The sequence below is a fragment of the Procambarus clarkii genome, chromosome 67, assembly GCF_040958095.1.
Source record: "Procambarus clarkii isolate CNS0578487 chromosome 67, FALCON_Pclarkii_2.0, whole genome shotgun sequence".
NCBI lineage: Eukaryota > Metazoa > Arthropoda > Malacostraca > Decapoda > Cambaridae > Procambarus > Procambarus clarkii.
Window position 1 is genome coordinate 24285794 of NC_091216.1, and position 21652 is coordinate 24307445.

General features: G+C 41.5%; 4 protein-coding genes across 4 annotated transcripts; 1 reads left to right on the forward strand and 3 right to left on the reverse strand.

The window, feature by feature from the left end:
- Positions 1-237: 237 nt before the first annotated feature.
- On the reverse strand, positions 238-2045 carry LOC123767835 (uncharacterized). Its single transcript, XM_045757878.2, has 2 exons — positions 2031-2045; positions 238-564 (listed from the first exon to the last, which is right to left on the reverse strand). Exons 1-2 carry the CDS (start codon positions 2043-2045, stop codon positions 238-240), a joined length of 342 nt encoding a protein of 113 aa, XP_045613834.2.
- A 1768-nt stretch (positions 2046-3813) lies between these two features.
- LOC123767834 (uncharacterized) lies at positions 3814-5081 on the forward strand. The gene is made up of 2 exons (XM_045757877.2): positions 3814-4016; positions 4740-5081. Exons 1-2 carry the CDS (start codon positions 4002-4004, stop codon positions 5079-5081), a joined length of 357 nt encoding a protein of 118 aa, XP_045613833.1. The 5' UTR covers positions 3814-4001.
- Positions 5082-10237: 5156 nt separating this feature from the next.
- Positions 10238-10951, reverse strand: LOC123767833 (uncharacterized PE-PGRS family protein PE_PGRS24-like). The gene is made up of 2 exons (XM_045757876.2): positions 10937-10951; positions 10238-10603 (listed from the first exon to the last, which is right to left on the reverse strand). The coding sequence occupies exons 1-2, from the start codon at positions 10949-10951 to the stop codon at positions 10238-10240; spliced, it is 381 nt and encodes a 126-aa protein (XP_045613832.2).
- Positions 10952-20086: 9135 nt separating this feature from the next.
- On the reverse strand, positions 20087-20750 carry LOC123767831 (keratin-associated protein 19-5-like). Its single transcript, XM_045757873.2, has 2 exons — positions 20736-20750; positions 20087-20389 (listed from the first exon to the last, which is right to left on the reverse strand). Exons 1-2 carry the CDS (start codon positions 20748-20750, stop codon positions 20087-20089), a joined length of 318 nt encoding a protein of 105 aa, XP_045613829.2.
- Between the last annotated feature and the right edge of the window lie 902 nt (positions 20751-21652).

The following is a 21652-nucleotide window of genomic DNA, read 5'->3' on the forward strand; positions in this document are numbered from 1 at the left end:
GCCAGAAAATATATCAACTTACAAAACTATTTTCCTTGTAACTAGTATTTTTTACATTATAAATTGAAATATTATGAAACTAACATATTTAAGAGATGTTCGAATTAGAGATAATTACAGCTTTGTTTTTTTATGATCTTCCTTATTAAAGTTTGTTGTTTTATTATACATTTATACATGTCTGACATACCGTATAAGTTTTCATGTAAGATCTGAGTAATATTAAATATTACCGTTTTACTTTCCGTAGCCGCCATAACCACCACCACCACCACCTCCACGGCCGCCACCTCCATGTCCACCTCCGCCACCTCCATATCCACGGCCGCCGCCTCCATGTCCTCCTCCGCCACCTCCATATCCACGGCCTCCACCGCCGCCAACACCACCACCATATCCACCGCCTCCACCTCCAAATCCACGGCCTCCTCCACCACCATACCCTCCGCCGCCACCATGTCCACCTCCTCCACCACCACCACCACCACCACCATATCTACCACCGGGTTCAGGGTCGGCCATGGCTACAGCACAGAAGGTTGCTAGAAGCCCCAGGGCGATGACCTGAGAGAGACAGAAAGATGACGTGTGATGAATCATTTACTGAATCAAGGAAATTTAATAAAATAGTATTGGTTAATTCCTACACCATTTTCACATAGTTTATGAGACAATATAAAGTGTTCCTGATGGTGTTATTAATGAATGATTTGCAGCAGAGCAATCAGAAAATATTCAGAATAAATGCCGACGCAATAGGGTTAAAACTGTTGTTGAATTCACATGAAGAAATGTATCATACATGAAGTGTAAACATTAAACCCTTTACAATTGAGAGGATTTATGAGTAGCATCACACAACACCCAAAGCCCAGTGTATGTGTCGTGAGGCATCATCCCGATGGCAGCACAATTCAAAGAACTATACGAATTAGTAACTGGGCATCCACAATGCAAGCTGAGTTGGTAGCAATACTGGTAGCACTCGAAATTATTGATAACACTGTAGTAGACAGCTTAATTATTTCCGAATCCCTTTCCTCACTACGAGCAATAAACAGTTTGCAATCAAGTAATAACGTGCTTGTCTTGGAAGCTAGACGTAGATATATTAGCATACTTAGCAAGAGGGTAAATATAAAAATGTTGTTGATTCCTTCTCACATTGGCCTGCAGGAACATGACAAAATTGACGCCCTTGCTAAGGCTGCAGTAAAAAATGACAGTATTGAACGGAATCTTGAGTAATCCAATAGGTCTCTTAAAAGTGTCATTAGACGAGAACTCCTGGTTGGATTCGAAGAAAGTAGAACAGTGCAAATTGGAGCTAGCAGGTCCATTGTTCATCACAATGAAATGTGTGAAGTAAAACATGTGTATGGGGCAAGTGATAGAGCGAGTAGACTAACAGACATTGTCACAGCTCGTATAAAACTTGGCTACAAGTATCTCTGGCAGTTTGGCTTGTTTAGGGATCTAGATGAAGTAAAATGTAAAGTGTGATGACAAAGACAGGGACTCACACACTCGAACACTATATCTTGGATTGCAGTAAATTGAGCCATTTAGAGATAAATCTAAGCTCACGGTGTATGATATGGCAACCTATCTTATTTCCATGGATAAATTACCTAAAATTCTTGCACTATATCCATATTTCGCTTCCAGTAGATAAACGACATATGAGATTAAGAAATAAGTTGTGTATTGTGAAGACGAATAATTAAACTTAAGCTCCCCTATGACTAATATCTCCATTGGTCAAACAATTATGTATTAGCGATAAGACCTACCATTAATGTATAATGACTTACTGTAAATATAGAGTTCTAGAAATAGCACTTTCTCTGTAACTAGCAGACATGTAACTATAAGGCGTGAAGGATAGATGAAATTGTTTATGTAATAATCTAAGACGAGGTCTGATAAAGATCTTTTGTGCCCTCTGTAACGCTTTTGCGCTACTGCTCACAGGATGAGTAAAAACTAGCCGCCTCCGGCGGCAACAATCAAGGTGAGACAGGACCCACCGTCTTAGTGACCATGGTGGTCCTCGGGTCGGTCCACTGACAGGTGAGGAAGGTGGAGTCAAGTTAAGGCTCTCCTGTGGGAGTGCCAGCGACGACTGTGCCAGATATGGCTCCGTGGCGGACTATATACCGGCACCAGCAGGAGATGACCCGGAACGATTGTCAAAAAAGGCATCTCATACTACAGCATCATCCAGCAAGGCCAATTTCCCAACGGTCTCAAACTGTCTTCACGACTCCATGATATTGTTCAAAGTTCATCGTTGAAAGTTTTGATAGAGATTTTTCCTTCTTTCTGTTTCCTGGAGTGTTAAAGATTTCATAATGTATTCTTTAAACTTACTCATCCCATGATTCACTGGCTCGACTATTGTGAAAGACTCTTACTTGTAACTTCATTGACAAACAGAACAAAAATATCGCTGATGTTAACTATATTGGTAAGAAATATTAAATTGTGTTTAAAATGTATAAATAGTGTTCTGAGAATCAGGTATGAAATAACACCAAAACAAATGAACAATGTAAACAAAGTGTGAGAGAAAGTAAGTTTGTATCTGAGTTACTGGAAACTCATGAACAATGTGAACAGTCTCGTCTCTTACATTAAGTATATATTATCCTCATGGATGAAGGGTAAGGAAGTAGGGGTTGTGGGTTGTGGTGACAGGATATTTTAGTGAGAGAGAGAGTGGCAAGGTCTAACCCACCTTCTGACTAGTGCAAGAGAGTGCCCGGGCTTTACCCAGCTGCTGGTTGCTGTAAGAAACAGAGTCAGGACTTAACCCACCTGCCGGCTACTGTAGGAGTCAGTGCCAGGGCTTAACCCAGCTGCTCGCTACCGTAAGAGACAGTGCCAGGGCTTAACCCACCTACTGGCTACTGTAAGAGACAGTGCCAGGGCCTAACCCACCTGCCGGCTACTGTAAGACAGTGCCATGGGCTTAACCCACCTGCTGGCTACTGTGTCGCAGTAAAGTACTAGTAAGTACTAGTAAGTAAGAGATGAAGCAAGTTGGTGTGAGGGTTTTGCTTTCTGTGCCTCAAAATGCAGAATATTTTGAATTGTATATTATTCAACCATAAAAATACAAATTATTCATATCTGATATTTATTGAGGATTTTCTCTACTCTTCATCTGAAGTGAGTTAGGTTAGCTGACTCGCAATTCTGAGATCTCCTGAGGAAGCCAGAAGGCAGGTGTGTGTGTATGTGTGTGTGTGTGTGCGTGTGTGTGTGTGTGTGTCCGATGTGTTTGTAAGGGTACAGGTATGCTATCAAAATACTTTACATTTTGAGCCTGAGAACACTGATATCAGCTTGTTATCAAATTCGGCGTATTTTGTTCACTTGTTCTGGTGTTTATATAGTTGGTGCGATCTGCTGGTCGTGTGTTCTGTCACTCATATTGTTCTAGTGTTCTGTAGTTCGCATTGTTCATGTATTTCTGTCTGTCACGTTGTTCATATGCTTTGTCAGTGTTCATTGCCACGTTTTCGAAAAACTACACGATTAAACAAGAATATGTTTTTAATATAATGAATAATGTTACAGACTTTTATTTTAATTTTTCGTGAAAGATTAAATATTGATAAAATGTTGATTTGTTGCAAGCCAGCGATGCAGATAAGAATGTTTAAGAGTATACCAAGCAATATATACACTCAAGCAAGCACGTAGAATTAAAAACCTGATTAAAAATCTGAAAATATCTTTAATCAGGTCTGTGTGAACAATATTATAATGGAGCTCTGATGACAGTTCGAGATCGTTGGGAAACTGGCCTTGCTGGGTTATGCTGTAGTATGAGGTGTCATTTTTGGCAATCGTGCTGGGTCATCTCCTGATGATGCTAATATATAGTCCGCCACGGAGCCAGGTTTGGCACAGTCGTCGCTGGCACTCCTACACGACAGCCTTAACTTGGCTCCATCTTTGTCACCTGTCATTGGACTGACCCGAGGACCACCATGGTCACCAAGACGGTGGGTTCACTCTCACATTACATTACATGTAACGGGGGCCGGAGTAATGTCTCTCTTTCGTTCACTTCCCAGCCCTTAGTTAACTATACTTAAAGATCCCAGAACTCTACTATAGCCTTCAGTCCACTCCTCGTGATCTTAGACGGTTGGTTGCCTTAGATACTACAAACAAGAAAACTACTGCCCCCCCTAACAAACTCTTGAGACCTTCTCAGCTGCCACAACCAAACCCATGTGATAATGATGATTAATTAATTCTATCCTCGCTAATCTATTAATCTCTGGCGACTGATCTTTTTTACTCCTAACCAGGTAAAAAGTACCCGCTCACTCCACTAGCTTGTGTTCAATGTAAGACCATATGATCTGAGATCTATAAGCTTCTAAAACAAACTTAGCTTATTGCACTCAAGACACATACCCTGGGCTTTGGATCTTGTATGATACTACTTATAAACCCTCACATATTTCATGTTTACACTTCACGTATGATAAATATCTTCATGTGAATACATCAACAGGTTTAACCTTATTTCGTTGGCATTTATTCTGAATATTTCTGATTGCTCTGCTGCAAATTATTCATTAATAACACCATCAGGAAGTTATTATTTTGTCTCATAAAGTGTTTTAAAATGGCGTAGGAATTAACCAATATTATTTTATTAAATTTCCTTGATTCAGCAATTGATTCACCACACCTAATCTTTCTGTCTCTCTCAGGTCATCGCCCTGGGGCTTCTGGCCACTTTCTGTGCTGTAGTCATGGCCGCCCCTGAACCCGGTGGTAGATATGGTGGCGGTGGTGGTGGTGGTGGTGGTGGAGGGGGAGGACATGGTGGCGGCGGAGGGTATGGTGGTGGAGGAGGGCGTGGATTTGGAGGTGGAGGCGGCGGATACGGTGGTGGTGGAGGAGGTGGCGGCGGTGGTGGAGGCCGTGGCTATGGAGGTGGCGGAGGTGGACATGGAGGCGGTGGCCGAGGATATGGAGGTGGCGGTGGTGGACATGGAGGTGGCGGCCGTGGAGGTGGTGGTGGTGGTGGTTATGGCGGCTATGGAAAATAAAACGGTAACTTGTATATTACTCAGATATTACGTGTAAACGTTTAGAGTATCTCAGACAAGTATAATAGTATATTAAAACTGAAAAATACTTTAATAAATAAGATCATCAAAATACAAAGCTGTAAATTATCTCTACTTCATACATCTCTTAAATATGTTAGTTTCCTAATATTACAATTTATTAATGTTAAAAATGCTAGTTACAAGGAAAATAATTTTGCAAGTTGATGTATATTCTGGCTACAGGGCATTACCAGGAGACACAGCAACGCTGCTGTGAGCTGATGTTGTGAGCTGATGCTGAGGGCTGATGCTGTGAAGATCTTATGATAATAAACTCTCCACACGTATTTCTTGTATCTTATGCCTCAACAACTCCATCTGTACCAATACTGTGTGAAGTGTTGGGCTTGTCACCTCCCAGCCTCTGGAGGGCTATTAAGGCCACCACATAGTTCTCGACCAAAGTAAACTCTCAGTGTAGCTACACCTAGAAGTAGAGTATTACTTAACTGAGCAACCAGTATGCATATTTGGAAATAAACAAACTATCTGAACATATACACTGAGAAGAAAAGTACACCTCTTAGTTTGGTGTCATGTTTAAAGATTATGAATATCAGGAGCGTTATTCTCAGTGGTCACAATATCCAGGAGTTGCGTTGGATCGATAACGAATCAACGTTATCAACGCTGTTTCAACACGGATGCCGATGATTCGTTGATGGTCTTGGATTTTGTTCCCACTGGGCCACACCGGTGGGAACAATTGTTCTTGGCCACACCAAGAACTGACTGACCACTATAAGTCATATAGTCCAGGATTAGAGTAATATTTTTGTGTATAATCACCGAAAAGTTGACTTCGTTTTTGGATGCTGGTGATTTATATCAGAGTATAGATCATTGAATTTGCTATAAAAAACAAAAACAAATACAAAACAAATATGTAAATAGAAAACTTCATAATTTACATATAAATACTTGTTGGGTTGTGCTCTCTTACTTATTCCCTCTAGTGCTTCTACGCCTGATAGAAACCAATAAAAACCAGGTGATAAGATTTATATAAACAAATACACAGAAACACCTGCCACAAACTCGCAGAAAATACTTACACTCCCCAAGTTTGCGACATGCACACACCTAAACACAAACATACACACACACATTATCCTTGTTTTAGCTTCTGTTGGGAATTATATAGATTTCAACCAGACTCTAAAGACGCCCAAGACTTTTCAGCACATTCCCGCTACACGTAAGGAGCACAACTGGCCGACCTCTCACGGTGTTCAAGAGAGAACTCGACAAACACCTCCAAAGAATATCTGATCAACTGGGAGAATTGATCCCCGGAAGCTACACAAGGTAGACACAAAGTAGTAGGTTCTGTTCCCGATATTTTTTATTTTTAGTACATGGGTGAAGCATTTATAGCGTTGTGGCTCGAACAAAAGTCGTCAGCGAAGCACTTGATTGAGAAGTGTTCGAACATTATTAGTTGTGATTCGTGTGAAAAGTATTTTTAATTCATAAACAGGGGGTTTGGTGGGTGCATGGAATGGACTTTGGCCTTTATTCATGAGAACGGGCTGCATTAACCAGACCATCCTCATAAATAAAGGCCAAAGTCCATTCCATGCACCCGCCAAACCCCCAATTTATGAATGAAAAACAATTTACACACGACTCACAACTGATGATGCAACCAGTCCTCTGACCACATCCATTCCATCCAGCGGTCGACCCCAAAGAGGCATTCATAAATTTTAACATGCTGTTAACTCAAAACAGGAATTTTCTCAAATATAAATTTATATTACCATTTTCTACATATTTAGGCACTGGTTAGGTTAGGTTAGGTCTTTAGGTTCTGCTGGCGGTTATTTGCATTTGTGGTATGCTGGGGAAGCATTTACAGCATTGTGGTTCGAACAAAATTCATCTGTGAAGCACTTGTTCCAGAAGTGTTCGAACGTCATCAGTTGTAAGTAGTATGTAAACCGTTTTTCATTCATAAACAGGGGGTTTGGTGGGTGCATGAAATGGACTTTGGGTCTCTGTTTAGAGAACGGGCTGGATGACGTCTGAATACTTTGGGAACCAAGTGCTTCGCTGACGACAATTGTTTGAACCACAATGCTGTTACTGCTTCATCCACATACTACAAATACAAATAATCGCCAACAGAACTGAAACACCTAACCTAACCTGTGCCTAACTATACACAGTATGCTAATATATAACAATATTAATTTAGAGTTGAGAAATTTTCTATTTTAATGAGAACCGTGTTTAAATTGATGAATGCGTCATTGGGTTTGACTGCTGGGTTGCATTAGCTCAGAACTGGAGAACGGACATGGCCACTCGCCGCGCCTGCAGCCCGTCCTCCAAACAAAGATCCAAAAGTGATTACATGCACCCGCCAAACCCCCTGTTTATGAATGAAAAGCGGTTTACACACGACTCACAACTGCTGACGTTCGAACATATCCGGAACAAGTGTTTCACTGACGAATTTTGTTCGAATCACAACGCTATAAATGCTTCACCCACGTACTACAAATACAAATAATCGCCAACAGAACCTAAACACCTAACCTAACCTAACCTATGCCTATATATGCACAATATGCTAATATATTATAATATTAATTTATACTTGAGAAAATTCCCGTTTTGAATGAACAGCATATTAAAATTTATGAATGCGTCTGTGGGGTCGACCGCTGGATGTAATGGACTTGAGTCGAGGACGGGTTGGGCTCGGCAACAAACGTGACGTCCAGCTGGAAAGCTATTAGGACACTGAATCTTTTCATCATGGAAGGTTTTGGCAGATGGGACCAATAAAGATGGTTGTAATAGTAACTGTCTCTCTTACTACCAAAAGTACTAGCTCGGACGTGCTTTAACTGAAATAAGTACTAGTTCGGACTTGGCTGGTGAAGACTATCATGACACAGTAGGCTGGTGTAGACTACTAGCATTATCCTCACTTTAATAAGACCTATCAAAATCCTCAGATTAGGCAAAATTGTAATTAATTTTGTCAATAAAGATGTTAATAATAATAAGTTCGGACTTGCTGATTTGCTCGCTGGCCGCTAGTGGGAGTGGATGTACTCTGGTGTTGCTCCCCATAAAACGACCCGAGCGTGGTGGTGGTGGTAGTTGGTGGCTGTTCCCGTGGCCTTTGTTGTACCCTCCGTGTGCAGGTTATGTTTTTGTTTTACGATCGAGTCATCGCTTCATCTTAAATTATTGTCCTCAGTGGAACTAGAGTTTTCGATGCCTGTTGACCGTACACTGATTGGTGTTATGCTGGTAGATGTGCTACGTGTGCAGATGACCGACCTTTTGGGTGTACAGATGTTTCAACTTCACAGAGTAGTGGTGAAATTACTGGAAGTGTTCAGGCATTTCCTTGATCGGTGAGAGGGGTTGCATTTTCCCTATGCCGGATGGTGCTGGTAGGGTGCATGTGGTGAACTAGAGTGTGACGTTAACATACATGGCGGCGCGTGTTGCACTGTTTGAAATTACGGATTTGCTGTTAACAAGGCTAGCTGTTTAGGTGGTATGAGAAGGTGTTAAGTGTGAGGTGGAAAAGTTTCCGCTGGTTATTGTAAGGGACTGCTAGCTGGCACCGGGACGCTGACGATGTCCCTGACATGGGATATCCAATCGTCGTTATCACTGATGGGGTTCATACTCCACTGCATGTACTCAGGTCAGTTCCGAACATGTTATTGGTGTGGTCTACTGGGTAATCTGGCAGCGGCTCACGACGTGGGAGCTGCTGCTCATGTAAATATCTTCCGGGAAGATGATATTCTGCCCCCAGGGGAAATCTACGGACGTGATGGCGGCTGATGCTGTCTATGATATATATATGTGCTTCAGCTTACAGTTTAGACCTATTTTCTTGTATGTGATCCTCTGTCCTGTGTGCCAGTGAATACCAGCATTATCCTCACATCTCAATCAAGCATCTCAAGTCCCGTATATCATCAAGTGTTCCAGTTTTGTGATAGTATTAACAGAGTTCAGCATATCTCATCCCAAGGAGGAAGGGCAGGGGGCGAAAGTTGGTCATTATGGGACATTCAGCATTAATATAATTCCCTTCTGAAATCTAGGGAACCCGACCAGCCCATATGAATCCGGTTCTCCATTCCTTCTGCCAGTTTGGGTGTAACTTGGCCCAAACGTCTGGCCTCCAACCTCGAACAACAGACAGACATTCTCTTATAATATCTATATATGATGAGGAATAAATCTAAACTAGCTGCTTACTCGTATATATGATCAGAACTAGATTACATTTAGTGGTTGATCAGAATATTAGAGGCACAGCCATAATAACCCTCCATAGGATGATATTGTGATAAACTGAGAGGTGTACCCTACTTCCAAGTGTAGCTACACTGAGAGTTTACTTTGGTCGAGAACTATGTGGTGGCCTTAATAGCCCTCCAGAGGCTGGGAGATCTCAAGCCCAACACTTCACACAGTATTGGTACAGAAGAAGTTAATGAGGTATAAGGTACAAGGAAGTAGGAGTTAATGAGGCATAAGATACAAGGAAGCAGGAGTTAATGAGGCATAAGATACAAGGAAGCAGGAGTTAATGAGGCATAAGATACAAGGAAGCAGGAGTTAATGAGGCATAAGATACAAGGAAGCAGGAGTTAATGAGGCATAAGATACAAGGAAGCAGGAGTTAATGAGGCATAAGATACAAGGAATATGTGTGGAGAGTTTATTATCATAAGATCTTCACAACATCAGCCCTAAGCATCAGCTCACAGCATCAGCCCTCAGCATCAGCTCACAGCATCAGCCCTCAGCATCAGCTCACTGCGGCAGCTCACAGCAGCGTTGCTGTGTCTCTTGGTGATGCCCTGTAGCCAGAAATTACATCAACTTACAAAGTTATTTTCCTTGTAACTAGAATCTTTTACATTAATAAATTGCAATATTTTGAAACTAACATATTTAAGAGATGTATGAAGTAGAGATAATTACACCTGTGTGTTTTGATGATCTGCCTTATTAAAGTTTCTTGTTTTAATATACTTTTATACTTGTCTGAGATACCGTATATGTTTACACGTAAGATCTGAGTAATATTAGAGATTACCGTTTTACTTTCCGTAGCCGCCATAACCACCACCACCACCACCACCTCCACGGCCGCCGCCTCCATGTCCACCTCCGCCACCTCCATAACGACGTCCGCCGCCTCCAAATCCACCTCCGCCGCCTCCATGTCCACCTCCGCCACCTCCATATCCACGGCCTCCACCACCGCCGCCGCCACCCCCACCATATCCGCCGCCTCCACCTCCAAATCCACGGCCTCCTCCACCACCATATCCTCCGCCGCCACCATGTCCACCTCCACCACCACCACCACCACCACCACCACCACCGCCACCATATCTACCACCGGGTTCAGGGGCGGCCATGACTACAGCACAAAAGGTGGCCAAAAGCCCAAGGGCGATGACCTGAAAGAGACAGAAAGACGACGCATGGTGAATCATTTACTGAATCAAGGAAATTTAATATAATTATATTGGTTAATTCCTACGCCATTTTAAACACTTTATGAGCCAATATAATAAGATCCTGATGATGTTAATAATGAATGATTTGCAGCAGAGCAATCAGAAAATATTCAGAATAAATGACTGACGAAATAGGATTAAAACTTGTTGCATTCACTTGAAGATATTTATCATACTTGAAGTGTAAACATGAAACATGTGAGGATTTATTAGTAGTATCACACAACACCCAACTCTCTGGGTATGAGTCGTGAGGTGTGAGACAAGACCCACCGTTTTAGTGACCATGGTAATCCTCAGGTCGGTCCACTCACAGGTGAGGAAGTTGGAGTCAAGTTAAGGCTCTCGTGTGGGAGTGTCCAGCGACGACTGTGCCAGACGTGGCTCCGTGGCGGACTATATACCGGCACCAGCAGGAGATGACCCGTCACGATTGTCAAAAATGACATCTCATACTACAGCATCATCCAGCAAGGCCAGTTTCCCAACGATGTCAAGCTGTCATCAGAGCTCCATTATCATATTGTTCGCACAGACCTGATTAAAGTTATTTTCAGATTTTTAATCAGGTTTTTAATTCTACATACTTGCTTGAGTGTTAATATTGCACGGTACACTCTTAAACATTCTCATCTGCATCGCTGGCTTGCAACTGATCAACTTTTTATCAATATTTACTCCTTCGTGAAAAATTGAAATAAGTCTGTAATATTATTCATTATATTAAAAGCATATCATTCATGTTTAATCGTTTAGTTTTTTGACGACGAGGCAATGAACACTGACAGAGCGCATGAACAATGTGAACGACAAAACACATGCACAACAGAACACATTAGCTATATGAACGACAGAACATATGCACAACAGAAAACAGAAAAAATATGAGCGACAGAACACACGACCAGCAGACTGCATCAACAACATGAACACCAGAACACATGAACAAAATACACAGAAGCATAGAACAAGCTGATGTCAGTGTTCTTTGGCTCAAAATGCAGAGTATTTTGATTGTATACATGTACCCTTCAATAGACTCATCGGACACACGCAAACACACACACACACACCTGACTTCTGGCTTCCTCAAGTGAGTTCAGAATTGCGAGTCTGTTAACCTAGCTCACTTCAAATGAAGAGTAAAGAAAATCCTCTATATATAATGCATCAGATATGAGAATATGTATTTATTATGATTGAATAATATACAATCAAAATATTCTGCATTTTGAGGCACAGAAAGCAAAACCCTCACATCGTCTTGCTTCATCTAACAGCCTTTTTTGCGTCCCCTTCTAGGCACGTTGACCTGATAACATTAGTTCTAGTCTTCCAGTAATATGTTACTGTTACTATGTACTGTACCGAACAACTATTGTTGCAACTATGGCTTAATGCGGTGCTATGCATCTCTACTGGTACTGTATCTGCGACTCAGTAGCCAGCACCTGGGTTAAGCCCTGGTACAGTCTCTTATAGTAGCTAGCAGGTGGGTTAAGCCTTTTCACTGTCTCTTACAGTAGCTAGCAGGTAGGTTAAGCCCTGAGACTGTCACCTTACAGTAGCCAGCAGGTGGGTTAGGCCCTGGCACTGTCTCTTACAGTAGCCAGCAGGTGGGTTAGGCCATGGCACTCTATTTCACTAAAATATCCCGTCACCGAAACTTGTTATTTCCCTACTTCCTTACCCTTCATCCATAAGTATAATATATACTTAATGTAAGAGACGAGACTGTTCAGATTGTTCACGTGTTTCCAGTAACACAGTCACAAAGTTACTTACTCTCACACTTTGTTCACATTGTTCATATGTTTTGGTGTTATTTCTTTCCTGATTCTCAGAACACTAATTATACATTTTAAAATCAATTTAATACTTCTTTGCAATGTAGTTAATATCAGCGATATTTTTGTTCTGTTTGTCAAAGAAGTTACAAGTAAGAGTCTTTCACAATAGTCGAGCCAGTGAATCATGGGATAAGTAAGTTTAAAGAATACATTAGTGAAATCTTTAACACTCCAGGAAACAGAAAGAATGAAAAATCTCTATCAAAGCTTTCAACGATGAACTTTGAACAATATCATGGAGTCGTGAAGACAGTTTGAGATCGTTGGGAAACTGGCCTTGCTGGATGATGCTGTAGTATGAGATGCCTTTTTTGACAATCGTGCCGGGTCATCTCCTGCTGGTGCCGGTATATAGTCCGCCACGGAGCCATATCTGGCACAGTCGTCGCTGGCACTCCCACAGGAGAGCCTTAACTTGACTCCACCTTCCTCACCTGTCAGTGAACCGACCCGAGGACCACCATGGTCACCAAGACGGTGGGTCCTGTCTCACACCTCACAACACATACCCTGGGCTTTGGGTGTTGTGTGATATATACTACTCATAAATCCATGAGTAGTATCCACATGTAGTAGAATAAATCCACATGTTTTACGTCTACACTTCAAGTACGATAAATATCTTCGAGTGAATTCAACAACAATTTTAACCCTATTTCGTCGTCATTTATTTTGAACATATTTATTTTGTTCTGCTGCAAATCGTTCATTATTAGCACCAACAGGAACTCATTACATTGTTTCGTTAAGAGTCAGACAGTGTTTTAAAATGGCGTTGGAATTGACCAATATTATTTTATAAATTTTCCTTGTTTCAGTAAATGATTTGCCACACGTCATCTTTCTGTCTCTTTCAGGTCATCGCCCTGGGGCTTCTGGCCACCTTCTGTGCTGTAGTCCATGGCCGACCCTGAACCCGGTGGTAGATATGGTGGCGGGGGGTGGTGGTGGTGGTGGACATGGTGGCGGCGGAGGATATGGTGGTGGAGGAGGACGTGGATTTGGAGGTGGAGGCGGCGGATACGGTGGTGGTGGCGGAGGTGGACATGGAGGTGGCGGCCGTGGAGGTGGTGGTGGTTATGGTGGCTACGGAAAGTAAAACAGTAAGCTTTAATATTACTCAGATATTATGTGTAAACATATACGGTTTCTCAGAAAAGAATAGGAGTATATTAAAACAAGAAACTTTAATAATGAAGATTATTAAAATCTTTAATTATGTCCAATTCGTACATCTCATAAATATGTTTGTTTCATAATATTAGAATTTATGTAAATAAATGCCAGTTACAAGAAAAATCATTATGTATTTTCATGCATTTTCTGGCTGCAGGACGTCCCTAGGAGACACAGCAAGGCTGCTGTGAGCTGCCGCTGTGATCTGATGTTGTGAGCTAATGCTGTGAGCTGATGCCGAGGGCTGATGCTGTGAGCTGATGCTGAGGGCTGATGCTGTGAGCTAATGCTGAGGGCTGATGCCGTGAGCTGATGCTGTGAAAATCTTATGATAATAAACTTCTCGCACATATTCCTCGTATCTTATGCCTCAATAACTTCTATACCAATACTGTGTGAAGAGTTGGGTTTGAGACCTCCCAGCCTCTCGAGGGCTATTAAGGCCAACACATAGATCTCGATCAAAGTAAACTCTCAGTGTAGATACACCTGGAAGTAGGGTACACCTCTCTCTATATATCCCTGACCGCTAGTGTGTTGCTCCTGAGTGATTATAATGACATGATACTACTTAACTGAGCAACCAGCATGCATATTTGGAGATAAACACACTCTCTGAGTATATACACTAAGAAGCGAAGTTTGGTGTCAGGTTCAAAGCTTTTGAATCTCTGGAGAGTTATTCTCAGTGGTCACAGTATTGCTCAGTAATCACAGTAAATCAACGCTATATCAACACTGATGACGATGATTCGATGATGGTCTTGGATTTTGTTCCCACTGAGCCACACCGGTGGGGACAATTGTTCTTGGCCACACCAAGAACTGACTGACCGCTATGAACCATATAGCCCAGGATGAGTGTAATCTTTTTGTGTATAATCACAGAAAAGTTGGCTTCGTTTTTAGGTATATATAGATGCCGGTGATTTATATCAGAGTATAAATAATTGAATTTGCTTTAAAACACTACGAAACAAATATGTATACAGAAAACTTCATAATTTCCTAATTCCTGACTCAGCAGGCTGACTCAAGTGACGAGTCAGATGGAGGGAATGACCCTCTGTCAACTCTCATCAGTAGTCAAGTGCACTCTCGTCACCCCATGGTAACAAGATCTCGCACTGTACAGTAAAGGTTAAAGTAACTCCCTTAGTTAGTATTATTTAGGATTCATTACACTTTCCTGTTGAGGTAATGATGTGGATTTCTTAACTGTGCTTAACTCGGATAGCAGGCTTTACCTTGCTCTGGGGTTTCCAACTTCCAACAAACCCATAGTTATATCCATGCTTCCGCTATGTTGTTATCTGTCTTTTCCCAGGTCGGAATTGTACACCTGCCCAGTTGTTCCAGCCACACGTGAACCCAGTAGGGATGTCAATCCTAATCTGAGAAGATCAAGGGGGAGGCACGTTACACATAGTCCTCCCCGACCAGACCCAGTAACTAGCCAATTGGTTACTTGGGGTTGGTGACAATACACCAGTCACCCCACGTCATTAACGAGGTTGTCTTGGCTCAGTATGCTGTCTACAATGATGCAGTCACCAGATGTCAACGTTTTAGACCATCGTGGGTAGCTGTCTCGACGTCATCCCCACCCACCAGCTGCGTCGTCAAGACTGCAAGCAGACCGGAAGTAAATGTAGGAAAATCGGAGAGGGAACCAGCATGTAGCAGTACTAATTATTCTCGTTGATGGATCCATGGTTACATCGTCTACTGTAACGCAAGCGGAACGAGGCGGACACTAGATGAACGACACGGCCTCCCTACAGAGTACAGTTGACTCGCCATAGAAGGGGGGCCAAAGCGCCTCCCTCGGCCCAAGGTTAACTGTACAAGGGTATACACGAATGATGTTTACGGTCTAGTAGTCTGGTGTCCTCAAGAAACACCTGAAATGAAGTGAACCATTGGTGACTAAAAATTGGGAGCCACTTGTTTTGTCAACACACCACCCACCTCAACGTGTTTCTGCAGCTACTTCCGTCACGAGACATCGTTGGGGGTTTAAGTCCTGCACTTCTGTGGTTCAGTTGCAGCATCCAGTTACGGGCTGTCACTGGTCACTCAACACTCAAGTATCAGACAGTCTGTTGTCCTTCAGCGGTAACTAGAATGAAGTACAAGAGCACCAGGATTATTTACAGCAAACAACTGATGGTCGTTGGAACTACAATCGACTAATCGTCAGTCTTCTAACATCATCATCGATTTTTTGTTTGTGTGTGTGTTTATGGACAATTGTGGAAAAAGAAAAGTAAATGTCATCTTTGCTCAATAATACTAATGTAATGCTTCGGAATACCTAGGAACGTGAGTTTAGAAAAATAATGTTTAAATGTTGAAACTAAGAAAATAAGTACGTAAAATTCTGGAGGAAGGAAATATGGAATTTTTTAAAATAACACTGTCTAATGAAAACCTATTGCGCGGTGCCTACAACAACTGGTACTACGAAAATTCAGTTTTTTTATTTTTTAGTTTTTGTAGTGATATTCCTGCGCGGACCCTGTGCTTTGAGGGCAAGAGGGGCGAACTTTATAAACATTGACACTTAGTGATAGTGTGAACATTTTATTGCTGTAATTTCAGCTAAGAACTGTGATATTAGACGTAGTATTGATAAATAAATAAAATATTGTGTTTTATCAACCTGTCCTCTTAAAAAGAACGTCGCTTTTGGCCGTTTGTCCGTATGGCCGAATTTGGACGTAATTTGGAAATGAAAAAAAATGAAAATAAATTTGGGATTTTTTTTCCAACAACAGTAAGTTAAGGGTCCTCTGATAGGTTAGGTGGGCAGGAAATTCTCATAAAGTTTCAAAACGTTATGAAAAACGTGAATTTAAAGTGTCCTCTTATAACCTCTGCGCGTACGCCGGACGACTCAAATAGAAAACGGAACAGAACGTCACTTTTGTGAGTCGATTTCATTTCAAATTACGTCCAAATTTGGCCATAGTGCGCATACGAGCCAAAAGTGACGTTCTTTTTAAGAGGACGGGTTGGTTTTATTGGTTACTCACAGAGAATATCACGTGGGACATTACATTTTGAATAAAAAGAGTGAACACATGGATGAACTTTGTGGAGTTCAGTGTTCCTCTCCTGAAAGACTGAGATTTCAGTCTGTGTTTTAAATTCTCATGTTCTAGATGGATGGAAAACGTGGATGGCTAATGGAGAGCCAATGATTTTTGCTAGCTAGCTTATGCTGAAAGATTAGGGATATTGCATTTAGTTATATCAGTTTAGGGATGGGATGTTTTTTCTTCATATATATAATTGTGAAAATTACTGGGCTGTCAACAGGATAGTCGAGATTCACATCCCTGGATTTGCAATTGTGTATTAATGATTATTGCTGTACAACCTGCTGGTTGTCATTGATTGTTAGATAGGATAGTTTTTGTTATTTTTGGAGGCTTTGGTTCAGATTGTTAGTTAGAAAGTAATGGATTGGGATAAGAAACTTCGTGCTAAATAGTTTAACACAAAGTTTCTTAAATACTTGAGCGAGGGGGTTGTAACAGTAGAACTGTTAATATAGAAGGTTATCTTGAGATGATTTCGGGGCTTAGCGTCCCCGCGGCCCGGTCCTCGATCAGGCCTCCTTTTTTGTTACTCACCCCCTAGGAAGCAGCCCGTAGCAGCTGTCTAACTCCCTGGTACCTATTTACTGCTAGGTAATAGGGGCATCAGGGTGAAAGAAACATTTTACCCATTTGTCTCCGCCTCCACCGTGGATCGAACTCGGAACCTCAGGACTACGAATCCGAAGCGCTGTCCACCCAGCTGTCAGGCGCCAATGAAGACCATAGATCTAACATTAAAAGTTGTTGCTCACTAGAAAGGAGGATACGCTCTTTGTAAACATATGGAGTGAGTTTTGGTGGTTGACCTGACAGGCTTGGGTCCCCCCCCCCCCCGAGGGATTAGAGCTCACTGTGTAAACAAGCATGGTTAAGTACTTATGTTAAAAGTAACGTCGATTGATAATAAAGAATATGCCTCGTATGTAATCAAAGAAGCATGTGACTTCAGTAAGAATATGGTATCTCGTTACTTGGAAAATATGTACCTACTAGCTTGCTTGTTAATAGAGTTAAATTAGTGAAATGCAAGTGCTATTGAATATTGTAATTAGCCTGCCTCAAGTATCTAGATAATTCCCAATTGTTTTGGGAATTATCACCTTTTGGGAATATAAGTCACCTTCAGTGACGAGTACAGGATTTTACTTAGTAATCTTCTTCAAAAATTAATTTGGCAACTGAGCTAAGGTCAGCCTCATCGAGGTCAGTGGAGAAATAAGTCAGTGTGGACTGGGTAGCAACTGGAGGCGGTACTGCTCCCTGGAGCCGAGGCAGAACATCTAGGCCTGACTGTGGTATTTTACTAACCATAGTTATTTTACTGCGTGTCTGAGTTATTGCAGTTGTAGAATCCACATTATTTGTTGAAGTCAATTATCATTTGCCTCAGTTAGGAATATATTCAGTTTAGGAAGTCTTCAGATAGGGCGTGTTTTTTTTTATTTTCATTGATAATCTTTGATTAATAAATTTTGTTTAGAATTTATAGTGTTTAGTGGAATTTCTCCCCCCAATTGGGAGCCGGTCGGCCGAGCGGACAGCACACTGGACTTGTGATCCTGTGGTCCTGGGTTCGATCCCAGGCGCCGGCGAGAAACAATGGGCAAAGTTTCTTTCACCCTATGCCCCTGTTACCTAGCAGTAAAATAGGTACCTGGGTGTTAGTCAGCTGTCACGGGCTGCTTTCTGGGGGTGGAGGCCTGGTCGAGGACCGGGCCGCGGGGACACGAAAGCCCCGAAATCATCTCAAGATAACCTCAAGATATAACGGTTATTTTACATTCTGTTGATGGGCTCATGTCCCCATGCTTGGGACTAGCACCCTCTGTAAGCCTGCAAGGAGTTATTTAATACTTCAGAGAATCCCTTTGTACTTTGGTTTAATTCCACATTTAATGTAAATCTTATCCCTCCATTTCTGATAACTGGGGATCCATTTTCGGGGTTTATGCCTGATTGACGGTATCCTGCTTCACCGTCAATTGAGGGAATTACTCAGTGGGTAGATGTTGCAGGCTGCATCAACCAGCACATCCTTATAAATAAAGGCCAAAGTCTATTCATGCATTTGCCAAACCCCCCCCCCTGTTTATGAATGAAAAACGGTTTACACACGACTTACAATTGATGACGTTCGAACACTTCCGGAACAAGTGCTTCGCTGAAGAGTTTTGTTCGAACCACAACGCTGTAAATGCTTCACCCGCGTATTACAAATACGTATAATCGCCAACAGAACCTAAACACTTAATCTAACCTAACAAATGCCTAAATATGCACAGAATGCTAATATAGAGTAATATTGATTTAGATATGAGAAAATTCCTGTTTTGAATGAAGAAGTTAAATATAGAAGTTATTATGAAACGCGTTCAGGCGTCGTGTCAGACTAGAAATAAAAAATTAATTTTGGAGAATTGATTTTTTAATTACCATCGACAGTGAAAAGAAACATAAGAAATATTGAGAAAATTAGTGTTAGAATTATTAATCTTATCTTTTCGGTCATATTTAACAGCATATGTTTACAAGAAAGACTGCTACCAAAATATACTTATATATATATATATATATATATATATATATATATATATATATATATATATATATATATATATAAACATATATGGGGGTGGTAGGAGAAAAGCACACAGAAACTGTATTGGAGGGGACCCACATTCCCTCCAATGCGTTATGTGTGGTTTCCTCCGAGGCTATGGGTCCCCCTTCTTCCAGCCAGAGGTGGTACTCCCTTCCCTATTTAAAAATATATATATATATATATATATATATATATATATATATATATATATATATATATATATATATATATATATATATATATATATATATATATATATATTATTGTTATGATTCACAAGGCAACTGTTGATAGAACTTTTTTTTCAAATAATATTTTATGATTTTTGGGGAAGGTAATAACAGCCCAAGTTTATATAAAAAATATTTATTTACATAAAGAATCGGTGCTTCCCGGCATAGTAATAGCCGCAATCGTGTTCATCTCCAGAAGATGATCTGCAATACAGACATATCAGAGACATCAAGGTCGACCTCACATGGTTTTGCCGCACCTGGTAAAATATGTTCCTAACGAAGATATAATAACTTTTTTTAATATTTTATGTATTAATAAATTTATCTCCAGATGGAAAAAGCAATGCTTATTAAATTGCAATAATTAGGAACTACTATGGTACAACTGAACAAATTGTGTAATATAATATTCGTTTGAGTAATTCATTTGGGAACTTTTAAGAATTACCTTTTTACTTTCCATAACCACCATAGCCGCCTCCTCCGTAGCCGCCGCCATAGCCACCACCACCATATCCGCCGCCATAGCCACCACCACCATATCCGCCTCCATAACCGCCACCACCATAACCTCCGCCTCCATATCCACCCCCGCGGCCACCTCCATAACCGCCACCGCCATATCCACCACCGCCATATCCACCACCGCCATATCCACCACCACCATATCCTCCACCGCCATGTCCACCACCGCCGGGTTCAGGGGCGGCCATGGCTACAGCACAGAAGGTGGCCAGGAGCCCCAGGGCGATGACCTGAGAGAGACAGTAATGTTTCACACACACAAATAGACCATCCAAATTGTCAATGAAAATTACTACAAACTATGCATTAATTTAGAGCAATTATTAATACAAAAAAAGATAGAACGAATAATTATCCTCTCAGTGAAGCATTATAGAGCAAAGAATGAGTCCTAATTACATAATACTTCCGTTGAAGGATATGAAAACTGCAAATGTCTAAAATTAGTGTTAAAATCATTTGTAAAAGAACGTCTAAGATTGCACGAATTCTCAGATATATCATGTTTTAAGTCATTTCATTGATTCTCTTGATTTTAAAATATATCAGTGTGGTGAGGTGTGAGACAGAACCCACCGTCTTGGTGACCATAGTGGTCCTCGGATCGGTCCACTGACAGGTGAGGAAGGTGGAGTCAAGTTAAGGTTCTCGTGTGGGAGTGCCAGCGACGACTGTGCCAGACCTGGCTCCGTGGCGGACTATATACTGGCACCTATCACAGGAACCAGGCCATCCCCAGCAGCAACAGAGGATGATCTGGCATAATGTTTTACAAAGACCTTACACATCAACAACTATTAAGATCAGTTTTCCGGAAATTTCAGTTTGTCAAGTCGATATTATCATCAATTGTTCTGTTACTTTCTTCCTGTTATTTTTAGAATTTGACTTTGATTTTGCCGCAGGAATAGTAGAGCAAATAATTAAATATTTGTAGTAGAGTTCGCAGTTACCCTGTGTGTGCCAAACTCTCGCTTTCCAGCAGACATCTGGATGGTGTTCGAGCAGACACCTGGATGGTGTTCCGAGCAGACACCTGGATGGTGTTCCAGCAGACACCTGGATGGTGTTCTCAGTAGACACCTGGATGGTGTTCCGGCAGACACCTGGATGGTGTTCCAGCAGACACCTGGATGATGTTCCAGCAGACACCTGGATGGTATTCCAGCAGACACCTGGATGGTGCTCGAGCAGACACCTGGATGGTGTTCTCAGTAGACACCTGGATGATGTTCCAGCAGACACCTGGATGGTGTTCTCAGTAGACACCTGGATGGTGCTCGAGCAGATACCTGGATGGCGTTCTCAGTAGACACCTGGATGGTGTTCCAGCAGACACCTGGATAGTTTTACTGGATGGAACAAGAATTCATGATAACTACGTGATATACAGCTATAACATATTCATTTACGTAATATAATCTAGATAACATGCTCGATAACATCATCAGGACAAATGGGGGGGGGGGACCTTTGACTAATCGCCGGCTTTC